General features: G+C 42.8%; 2 protein-coding genes across 3 annotated transcripts; one reads left to right on the plus strand and one right to left on the minus strand.

Annotated features, from left to right (window-relative positions):
* Window positions 1-92: 92 nt before the first annotated feature.
* On the minus strand, window positions 93-9855 carry zgc:195245 (protein FAM107B). Of its 2 annotated transcripts, XM_014135710.3 has the most exons (6): window positions 9749-9855; window positions 9165-9299; window positions 5096-5135; window positions 4707-4878; window positions 1396-1540; window positions 93-1058 (listed from the first exon to the last, which is right to left on the minus strand). In XM_014135710.3, the coding sequence occupies exons 2-6, from the start codon at window positions 9288-9290 to the stop codon at window positions 954-956; spliced, it is 588 nt and encodes a 195-aa protein (XP_013991185.1). In that variant the 5' UTR covers window positions 9291-9299; window positions 9749-9855; the 3' UTR covers window positions 93-953. The 2 variants fall into 2 exon arrangements, with proteins under 2 accessions (XP_013991185.1, XP_013991187.1); XM_014135712.3 differs by lacking the exons at window positions 9165-9299; window positions 9749-9855 and adding an exon at window positions 7915-8118.
* On the plus strand, window positions 9241-10921 carry LOC106566988 (protein kish-B). Its single transcript, XM_014135716.3, has 3 exons — window positions 9241-9383; window positions 9690-9821; window positions 10076-10921. Exons 1-3 carry the CDS (start codon window positions 9374-9376, stop codon window positions 10156-10158), a joined length of 225 nt encoding a protein of 74 aa, XP_013991191.1. The 5' UTR covers window positions 9241-9373; the 3' UTR covers window positions 10159-10921.
* Window positions 10922-11633: the final 712 nt, after the last annotated feature.

Below are 11633 nucleotides of genomic sequence, written 5' to 3' on the forward strand. Positions count from 1 at the left end.
GGAACTGTTGAGGCCAGGAGAGCTACCCAAGTATCGATTCTCAAGTTGTTGTCCCTGTAGATTCTAGAACACAAGGGATACTGAAAAAGGAATCATTGTAATCCTGGAAATCTTTATTGTCTTCTTGATAAACACATTGCTTAAAAAGAAAAGGAGCAACAAGAACAGGCAAACAATTAAATTCAACGAATAGGACTAATACACATACCATCTGTCATTGGTGGTTTAGCTATGAGTGACAACTGATGCTTTAACGACAAAATCCAGGGTTCCAGTCACTGTCATGTGTCCAATAGTGGAGTAACCTATACTTAATTTATGGACTTTGAAAGAAATAAACAAACCCAAAAATGAATCCACTTACACATTGACACTATGCGGCTGTAAACCAAGTGATTGACTTGAATGCAGACTTCAAAACAAAAAGTGTTTCTAGTAAATAATAAAAAAATACTTAGAAAAATAATGAATCTATTCATAAAGAACAAAATATTTGTCCTGAACATACACATAATTTACAGTAGACCTATGCACTTTCACTCACATTCTCTACATTGAAACCTATTGACCAGTTCCTACGTTGAAACCTATTGACCAGTTCCTACATTGCTTTATATTCATCACACATTTTCTAATTTGATTCTTTATTTGCTTTTTTCACAAAGTAGAAACAGTCCAGCAAGAGATGCATATCAGTCCCAGTAGTAGTCTTTTCAGTAACTTGCTGCAGTGAAGTTGACCCTCATCATATAGCTGTAGGTTATGGTGCACAGTGGAGGCTGGTGGAGGGCAAAACAGGAGGGTGGTCTCATTGTAATGGCAGAACCATTGTGGTGACGGAGGCGTAGAAGTGCAGTCTTTGGACTCCTGGGTGTAGAAACGGGCCGCAGCCAGAGCCTTTGTGGTGGGAGGCTGCGGGGGGTGATGGGAAGGGACAGAGCATCATGTGGCCTTCATTGCCCAGACACCTGTGTGCGCCTCAGGTTGTCCTTCACGCGAACAAACTCAGGGACACCCTTCTCCTGCTCCTCTCGACGCCTGATCTCCTCCTGCTCATACTGAAACACAACAGTAGATTCATTTCAGACACTTCATTTTACATTTGATTCATTTAGCAGATGCTCTTATCTAGAGCAACTTACAGTAGTGAGTTCATACATTTTTTCAAAACTTTTTCATACTGGTCCCCCATGAGAATCGAACCCACAATCCTGGCGTTGCAAGCGCCATGCTCTACCAACTGAGCCACACTGGATGCAATAACTTCTTTTTTTTTTTCTCAAACATGGTCATAGCCTATTTTTGTAAATACACAATTTGTTTATCCTCTTACTGTTAACAACATAGTGTGTGTGTGTTTCTGTGTGTGTTTCTGGGTGTGTTTCTGAGTACTACCTCCAGCAGTATCTGCTGTCTCTTGCGTAGTTCAGTCTCCAGTTCTAAAGGAGGCCGTAGAGCCAGTTCCTGCTCTCTATGCTGCTCCAGCCTCCTCTGTTCCAGGACTCGCTTCAGCTCAGGCTTCTCTCCCGGCAACAGGCCTCTAAAAGGGGTACAACAGACAACATTTTCAGACATATTCACACTACTGAGCCAAGCAGAGCTGTACTGTGCCGGCCTGGTTTGCATCCACCATAGTTGCGAGACCATGCAGGCACAGCTTGCTCTGCGCTGTGCCAAGCGGTGCCTGCATGTCTGTCTACAATGTGAAAAGAAAATATCAAAGCCAGAAGAGGACGGATCGAGTTGGCATGGTTGTGTGAAAAGGGTATGACATACACCGTCCTCAGGCCTCAGTGTATAACACGTTAACTGTAATGTCATTACAAGTATGTATGTGCCATGCCATGAGGCAGACAGAGCCATAAATATAAATGAAAATGAATACACACACTACAACTGGGAATAAAAGCACCATCATTTAGTTACCAATACGGTTTATCCCACACACACACACACGGCCAAATGTATATGGACAATTGCTCTTCGAACATCTCATTCCAAAATGAGGGGCATTAAAATGGAGTTGGTCCCCCCCTTTGCTACTCTAACAACCTCCACTCTTCTGGGAAGGCTTTCCACTAGATGTTGGAAGATTGAATGGAAGCAAGTCCCCGCAGCAGTCACAAGAGCATTCGTGAGGTCGGGCACTGATGTTGGACGATTAGGCCTGGCTTTCAGTCGGCGTTCTAATTCATCTCAAAGGTGTTCGATGGGGTTGACGTCAGGGCTCTGGTGCAGGCCTGTCAAGTTCTTCCACACCAATCTCAAACCATTTCTGGATGGAACTTGCTTTGTGTACGGGGGCATTTTCATGCTAAAACAGGAAAGGGCCTTCCCCAAACTGTTGACACAAAGTTGGAAGCACAGAATTGTCTAGAATGTCATTGTATGCTGAAGTGTTTAGATTTCCCTTCACTTGAACTAAGGGGCCTAGCCCGAAACCATGAACAACAGCCGCAGACCATTATTCCTCCTCCACCAAACTTTACAGTTGGCACTATGCATTGGTGCAAGTAGCATTCTTCTGGCATCCGCCAAACCCAGATTCCTCCTTCGGACTACGAGATGTTGAAGCGTGATTCATCACTCCAGAGAACGCGTTTCCACTGCTCCAGAGTCCAATGGCGGCCAAGCATCCAGCCGATGCTTGGCATTGCGCATGGTGATCTTAGGCTTGTGTGTGGCTGCTCGGCCATGTAAACCCATTTCATGAAGCTCACGACAAACAGTTATTGTGCTGACATTGCTTCTAGAGGAAGTTTGGAACTCGGTAGTGAGTGTTGCAATCGAGGACGATTTTTTACGCGCTTCAGCACTCGGCAGTCCTGTTCTGTGAGCTTGTGTGGCCTACCACTTTGCAGCTGAGTCATTGTTGCTCCTAGACGTTTCCACTTCACAATAACAGCACTTACAATTGACTGGGGCAGCTCTAGCAGGGAAGATATTTGACTAACTGACTTTTTGGAAAGGTGGCAATATGACAGTGCCACGTTGAAAGTCACTGACCTCTTCAGTACAGGCCATTCTACTGCCAATGTTTGTCATGGCTGTGTGCTCGATTTTATACAACTGTCAGCAACGGGTGTGGCTGAAATAGCAGAATCCACTAATTTGGCTATGTAGTGTATCTGCACCATTAATTCTGTTTATGCGTTGGCAGATGTGATCTTTCTTAAAACTTTTGAGACATACAGTGCATTCAGAAAGTATTCAGACCCCTTGACTTTTTCCACATTTTGTTACGTTACAGCCTTATCCTAAAATTGATTCAATGTTTTTTTTGTTTCTTTTCAATCTACACACAATACCCCCATAATTATAAAGCAGCGTCGCTGCACAGCTATTTTCAGGTCTCTCCAGAGATGTTCGATCGAGTTCAAGTCCAGGCTCTGGCTGCGCCACTCAAGGACATTCAGAGACTTGTCCCGAAGATACTCCTGTGTTGTCTTGGCTGTGTACTCAGGGTCGTTGTCCTGTTGGAAAGTGAAAGTGAACCATCATCCCAGTCTCAGGTCCTGAGCGCTCTGGAGTAGGTTTTCATCAAGGTTCTCTCTGTACTTTTCTCCATTCATCTTTGCCTCAATCCTGCCTAGTTTCCCTGTCCCTGCCACTGAAAAACATCCCCACAGCATGATGCTGCCACCACCACCATGCTTCACCGTAGGGATGGTGCCAGGTTTCCTCCAGACGTGACGCTTGGCATTCAGGCCAAATAATTCAATCTTGGTTTCATCAGACCAGAGAATCTTGTTTTTCATGGTCAGAGTAATTTAGGTATCTTTTGGCAAACTCCAAGTGGACTGTCATGTGCCTTTTACTGAGGAGTGGCTTCCATCTGGCCACTCTACCATAAAGGCCTGATTGGTGGAGTGCTGCAGAGATGGTGACTATCGGATTCTTGGTCACCTCCCTGACCAAGGCCCTTCTCCCGCGACTGCTCAGTTTGGCCGGGTGGCCAGCTCTAAGAAGAGTCTTGGTGGTTCCAACTTCTTCAATTTAAGAACGATAGAGGCTGCTGTGTTCTTGGGGACCTTCAATTCTGCAGACATTTTTGGATCCCTTCCTCAGATTTTTGCCTCGACACAATCCTGTCTTGGAGCTCTATGGAGAATTCCTTCGACCTCATGGCTTGGTTTTTGCTCTGACATGCACTGTCAACTGTGGGACCTTATATAGACAGGTGTGTGCCTTTCCAAATCATGTTCAATCAATTGAATTTACCACAGGTGGACTCCAATCAAGTTGTAGAAACATCTCAAGGATGATCAATTGAAACAGGATGCACCTGAGCTCAATTCCGAGACTCAGAGCGAAGGGTCTGAATACTTATGTAAATAAAAAATGTCTAAAACCCTGTTTTGCTTTGTCGTTATGGGGTATTGTGTAGATTGATGGGGGGGGGGACAATTTAATCTATTTTCGAACTGTAATGTAAGAAAATGTGAATAAAGGGAAGGGGTCTGAATATTTTCCAAATGCACTGTATAATAGAACCTTTAGTCTATTTCTGTGTATATTGTAAGTATATGTGAGTCTTTATTTCAAGTTGGTCCTTTGTAACTCAGTTGGTAGAGCATGGTGCTTGTAATGCCAGGGTAGCGGGTTTGATTCCCATGACCACCCAATCGTAAAATGTATGCACGCATGACTGTCGCTTTGAATTAAAGTGTCTGTTAAATGGCATATATTATATATTATTAACCAACCGTTTGGTGCTGAGCAGTAGTTCGCGGTGCAGGTCGTGGTGGCTGGGTGTCTCCACAGTGGAGCCGTTCAGTTTCACCCTGGGCGGCTGCTGGGACTGGGTCTGAGTCCCTTCCGGGACCTCACTAAACTCTGTAGACTGCCGGGACGGGGGCTCGCGGCACACATAGTTCTCTCCAGGAGAGGAAAAGGTTCATTATTTTTCAGAGGATTTGGCACAAGTCTAGCCTGATTCTTGCCAGCTCTGTTGCTGTCAGAAAATTCCATAAGGAATTGACAAGAGAGCAAAAACGAACAGGCACTCAGGTTAGCACAAGTCAACTTGTACCATCAAATCTAGATCACATAATTCATGAATTTAATCAGTACTAGGTTTTTACTACAGATATACCTTTTCGGTGGTGTCGAAATCCTGGCCGCTGAGGAAGCACCTGAAAGGTGAGAGAGAAAAGAGAGGAAATCATTAATTAACTCAAGCAGAGTATAACAAACACTGCACTGCATGTGGTCCTGTAACATGAAGCAGTTGGGAACAACACATCCGCACCACATGGTACCAAGGATACAGTGTAAAACAGAGAACTGATGAAGACCTCACGGTTGAAACACTGTCAATGAACCCACATAGTGGAATCTCTCAACTTTTGCTCCACATGCTATTTGATCACCATCTCCAGAATCTGCTAAGAAACAGTAGATGTGTGTGTGTTATTTTCCTATAGTGCAAAACAATATCCATCACAGAACACCTTTTAATCAAACAATATGCTATGCAATCAAGTCGTCCCTTTGTTAATCAAGCTGCTTGTTGATTTGCCCTGTGTGATCTAGGTTGTGTAATTATATAGGTGCTACAAGAGGAAGTGCCATCCCTGGCTAGGCTATTAACGCATGTCGTCTGTATTTACTCAAAGTGCTGCCGCACAGAGGGAGCTGATGGCTGACGACTGAATTATGCAACGCGCCTTATCACCCTTTCAGATCGTCAGGCGTTATCAAAATGTTTGGCTCCACCCTCAAGGTTGCCAAGGTTTCCCTGGTCCATTATCAAGCTCATCATCACCACAGGAGCTTTAATGTCATCGTGATAACAATGCCATGTTAACTATTTGATGGCAACAACAAAAAATAAAAATAAAATTAAAATTAAAAAAAAAGAATCAACAAATATGAGAGATCGTGGTACATAACGATGCATGTTTCGTCCTTCTCATTATACCCTGGAGGCCGTTGAAAAGAAAACACCACGCTATTAGAACTGAACAACTTCTGCACATTTTTAAAACCATGTAATAGCCTTATTATAAAACTTGTATAAGCCTTTATGAAGGTGAATGTATTGTAAAGTGTTACGATTGGAAGTACAGAAATGGCTACCACAGCTGGTGAGAGAGAATCAACTCATCATAACAGACTGTCCTTTCTAGTCCGCACACAGCAGAGCACATGCCTCTGCCAGCCACACCCAGTAGTTGAAATCAACTCTTGTTTGGAAGTAAGTCTCATGGATAGTATCATATTAACCAGCGGGCAGATGGCAGACTGCAGTTGTTGTGACTGGCCTTTCACTAAGACAGACAAAGTCAAAACCCATCTTGTTCCAGGCCACAAGTAATGTCAACACTGCAGATCTACTACAGGTCTAGATTGTCTTGCGTGCTGGACTGATGGCGCTGCACACATAATATGTTGGAGACAAGGAGGCTGTGGGAAGTGACCGCTATTGGTCCTGCAGTCCATCAACTACCCAGCACGCCCTGTGCTGTGCCAAGTTGTGCCTGCATGTCTGTCTATTGCTGCTTTTCGACTAACATCGGTGTTACAATAGCGTATACACCCTTATGTTATACTACGGAAATTGTGTTTCCATAGCTAGGGCTGACAGTGAGGACTTGTGAAGAGAAGAATCAACCTCCGCATAATCAAAACAGTTGCTTTGTGAGGTGTTAAAGTTCACAGTCATTGTTATGTAAATTCCAGCTGGAAAAGTACCAGTGGCCTGGCTTTTGCCCCAAGTGAGAGCATGTCCGCCGGAGCGATGGCCCAGTGAGACACGGGTGCCGGTCCACGTAGATGGAAATAGAAAAGTCTGAGCTTTTTGGGTAAAACACTGGGGTAAATCCTGTATGGAAATGTGCCATATAAGACATGTCACTCTATATTAAAGACAGTATGGTGCCAAGAACTATCCGCTATCTATGGCACTGGGTGTATAAACTATGCTGTCCTGGTGCCCTCTCCCTCACTCCCCCTCCCTCCCTCCCTCCCTCCCTCCCTCCCTCCCTCTTGGAGCCAGCTCCCAGCAGGGTGTTGATCTGGAAATGGAGGATTAAGAGGGACAGACAGGGAACAGGGTGACTCACTTTTAGCCCAGGACAAAGCCGGGGGACGGAGACTGGGACAGATCCAAAGTTAAGGACTGCGTGAGTGCCAGTCGCCATCCAGACCAGTCCAATCTGGTCTACTGGCTTGTTTTCTCCCAAACCATTCAGGCACAGTTGCCGAGGGGGCATATGTGTTCTGGAGTTGGGAGATTAGACCGCTACATCAAACTCTGACACACATCATTCCATTTCATCGTGCTAAACCACAACTATGTATTCATTTCTTGAGGGGACAACCTCTTAGATTGAATTTGTATCACTATATCATCAGTTTATGGTCAAACCAGTTCAATAAGAAGGTCGTCCCTTCTTGCTAGATTCAGATGACCCATCTTTGACAGCCCACCTGGCCACCTTGTGGCCATTAGTAGTAACAATTTTTTATTGTATTGTTTTATTTAACTAGACAAGCCAGTTAATTAAGAACAAACCCTATTTACAATGACGGCCTACCCTGGCCAAACCTTCCCCTATCCCAGATGATGCTAGGCCAATTGTCCTTCCACACACTGTCTGTAATGGTCTATTACTGATTAAATATAAACTGTAAAGTTGTTGCTCTGCCTTGAATATAACCCCATAAAACATCTCAAATCCAGAAAGCACTGCGGTCCATCCATTGGACTAATGCATAATGAACATTGAATCCCATCTTTAAAGGACATTATCAATCATCATCACAGATCAGATACTTTTCTGTGTTGAACAGAATCACCTGTCAACCATAGAAATATAACATAATTATATTTCTATGGTCACCACCTGTTGACATGACCGTTGAGCCTCCAGTTCAGACAGGAGTTCATACGATAATAAATAGACTCACTTTCTTTGCGCTGTATGACCCTTCCATGGCACGATCGCCACAGTCCCCCATTTCTATCAAGCTACAAGATCCCCCTCTCTCTTATTCAATAGTCCATTGTCAAATGCCACACACCTCGACACAGACAGGTGTCTGCTTCTTTCTGGCTTCCGAATCCAACATAGTAGTGCGGTCGCTGAGTAGAAGACAGTCTGTAGGTTACAGTTCAATGACTTAACCTACCAGTTGTCAACACACAGTGGTAGTAGACAACCCCTGTAATCCTGTTACGCTATTCAAGATTATGGTTGCATCCCAAATGACACCCTTATTCTCTATATAGTGCATTCCTTTTGACCAGGGCTCTTGTCAAAAGTAGTGCACTACATAAGGAATAGGGCACCATTTGAGATGCAAACTAAGCCTCACCACAAACCACAAGCCCCAGGGATTGGGACGTCAGATTAGCTAATTGTCGTGGACATCAATGCTGCTTTTAACCACTCCAAATTACAAATGTAATGTAATGCAGAATAAACAAGCGGAGTTGCTATGCTGCTTTTAAACCAAGATAACATGGCAGTCCTCTCAGCATCTTTGGGAATCTACTCCTTGACAGCTGAGCCCTTTAATGCTGTCTAGTAAATCTGACAACATGGTCTAAGGACAAAGGCCTTTATGCTTTCAAGTAAATGAATTAATATATGCGTGCTATTACTGTAGGGTGTTTTCAATAAGTCCAATACTGGAATGTTACATGAACCAACAGGCCGGGGGAGTAAAAGAGTGATAGAGTATGCTTGCTTGCTACTTTAGATGATATATAGGATTAGACATTCAGTTTCCCAGACACAGATTAAGCCTAATCTTGGACTAAAAAACCATCACAAATTGAGAGGACTAGGACCAATCTCTGTTAGGAAAACCAGCCCTAAATGTGAATAGAAAGAGGTGGATTTTCCCACACATGGGGTGCATTTCAATAGTCTAAAGTGGCTTCCTCTTATTGTCTCCTTTCCTCACAGATGTGAAAACATCACATAGGTCCAGTTTAGCTCTTCAAATCAGTGCAGAATGCAGATGGAAGTAGAAAAGGAAAAGATTCCACTTAGAGATGCACCCTTATTGTACCAGATATGGAATAGAATGGTTCTGCAACTGGCTTTCATGTACTCGTGTGTCTCAAAAGCCCTCAGATTGTCCTACTACTACTCAGATACATGTAAATGTTTATCTGGTCAAACAAATACAAATGTAGTAGAGCTGCCTGCCTTTGCTTCCAGCATTCCTTCTGTTCCTGTGATGCTTCTTGCTCGTCGATCCATTAGTCCTTCCTTTCCAGTAGCACTCAAATCGACGTAGCTCCACTGATCAGCCTGTTTACAGAAGTCGCTCATGTATAACTACTAAACAAACGACAAGAAGCATACAGATACGTTACTGATTTTAAAATCTTTGGCAGTAACCATAACCTGTGAAAATGGCAAACGGTATGCGACGCTTATTTCTGCATCATGAAACAAATGGAAGTACATTTGCTTACTAACGTAGTTAGCTAACTAAGTTTAGCCACCAGGAAGTTCGGGTGTTGTTAGCAAGCCAACTAGCAAATGTGGAGACGTGGCTCACAGCACAAGCCATTCATGTCAAAAGCCTAATGAAGCCCTAAATTATAGTCAAACTTACTTGAAATGCACAATTCGTTAACTTTTAGCTAATTTCATAAACTGTACAAAACAAATCTGTGAAATGTATACATCAATTTGCTATAATGCCTAATATATTTCTCTGAACAGTGTATTCATTCGATGGTTTACTGGTGTTCGGCTTGCTGTTTATCTGCACTTGTGCCTACCTGAAGAAAGTGCCTCGAGTGAAGGGCTGGCTGCTGGCAGAGAAGAGAGGGGTCTGGGGGGTGTTCTACAAAGGTATTTAATGGGAATAAGATGGTGCCGCCCAAAATAACATGCCAGAGATTGATAATTAGTCAACAGCGTTAAATCAGGCACCCCTAAACATATGCTTTCTAAAGGGGAAAGTTAAGCAGGATTTCATTAGAAGTTAATGCATATCACTTGTGCATTTTGAACAAACACCTCCACTGGCTTTTCTAATGAGTGTGAAATGTGATGTTTTTTACAACTTGATATCACCTTGATTGTCTTTGTTATTGGCTCAACAGCATCTGTGATTGGGACCAGGCTTCACCTGACAGTGGCTCTATCCTGTGTGACCATGGCGTTCTACGTTCTCTTTCTAAAGTGACCAGCTAGGAGACTGGACTGTCTAGTCTGGTCCCAGATTTGTTTGACAATGACAACAATGGATTTGGCAAGACCGCACAAACAGATCTGGGACGAGGCCACATGGACACTGCCGCTGAGCTTGGAACCAATGAACAATGTGGCGAGAAAAGAGGATGGGGCTACACACTTCTGAAATGTGGTCTTCTGTCTGTCAACACGCCACACACCCTTGACTTTCTGAAGTGAGATGTTTATTTTATTGGGAACGGTGATGAAAAAGACACTGACTGACACAGAGATCAATAACACGAGTGTCCCCCTGTGTGCAGTTAGTGGTCAAAATGGGGTGGTTGATTTATCTCTTTCTGTTAATTCAAATTAAGGAGTTTCGAGATTTTATGGGGGGGGGGGGGGGTTCTGCAAGACAAATGGTACTGGTGTAAATATATTCCAAGTGCCTGTCTTGTTGAATTTACTGGCAGTTACTTGAGTGAAGAGTGAGGCTTCGCCATTGTGTGACTAGTGCTGTTGGGGTTCAGGACTTTGGACTAATGTACCTACACAGGACCAATGTATAATATAGCCATTAATTTGACATGAAACATGACACTAATGATCTGAACGACATCTTAACATTTGCCCGTACTTTGTCCCTTGTTACAGTGATGCAAAGTGTATGTTTTTATAAGTGTGATTTTCTAAGATGTGGATGAGGGTGAACATGGAAACAAACTGTTTCAAATATATCACAGTAAATAAATGCATTTTAACAACTCTTATAAGGTATTTATACATATGTACAGTACCAAACGTTTAGACAGGACAAAGCCTTTATTTTAGTTTTTTCTTTATTCTTACAATTTTCTACATTGTAGAAGAATAGTGATGACATCAAAGCTATGAAATAACACATGGAATCATGAAGTAACCAAAAAAGTGTTATTTCATAGTTTTGATGTCATCACTATTATTCTACAATGTAAAAATACAGAAAAAACTTAAATGAAGGCTACTGTACTTGAAGAAACTTTAAAAGTTCTTGACATTTTCCGGATTGACTGAACTTCATGTCTTAAGGTAATGATGGACTGTCATTTCTCTTTGCATATTTGAACCATAATATAGACTTGGTCTTTTACCAAATAGGGCTATCATCTGTATACCACCCCTATCTTGTCACAACACAACTGATTGGCTCAAACTCATTAAGAAGGAAAGAAATTCCACAAATTAACTTTTAAGAAGACACACCTGTCAATTGAAATTCATTCCAGGTGACTACCTCATAAAGCTGGTTGAGAGAATGTCAATAGTGTGCAAAGCTGTCGTCAAGGCAAAGGGTGACTACTTTGAAGAGTATAAAATCTATTTTGATTTGTTTAACACTTTTCTTAGTTACTACATGATTCCATAAAGAAAAACCCTTGAATGAGTAGGTGTGTGCAAATGTTTGACTGGTACTCTATATGTAGGCCTACTCATTACAAGGCATGC

Source organism: Salmo salar, chromosome 13 (genome assembly GCF_965601325.2).
Source record: "Salmo salar chromosome 13, fSalSal1, whole genome shotgun sequence".
In the NCBI taxonomy this organism is placed as follows: domain Eukaryota; kingdom Metazoa; phylum Chordata; class Actinopteri; order Salmoniformes; family Salmonidae; genus Salmo; species Salmo salar.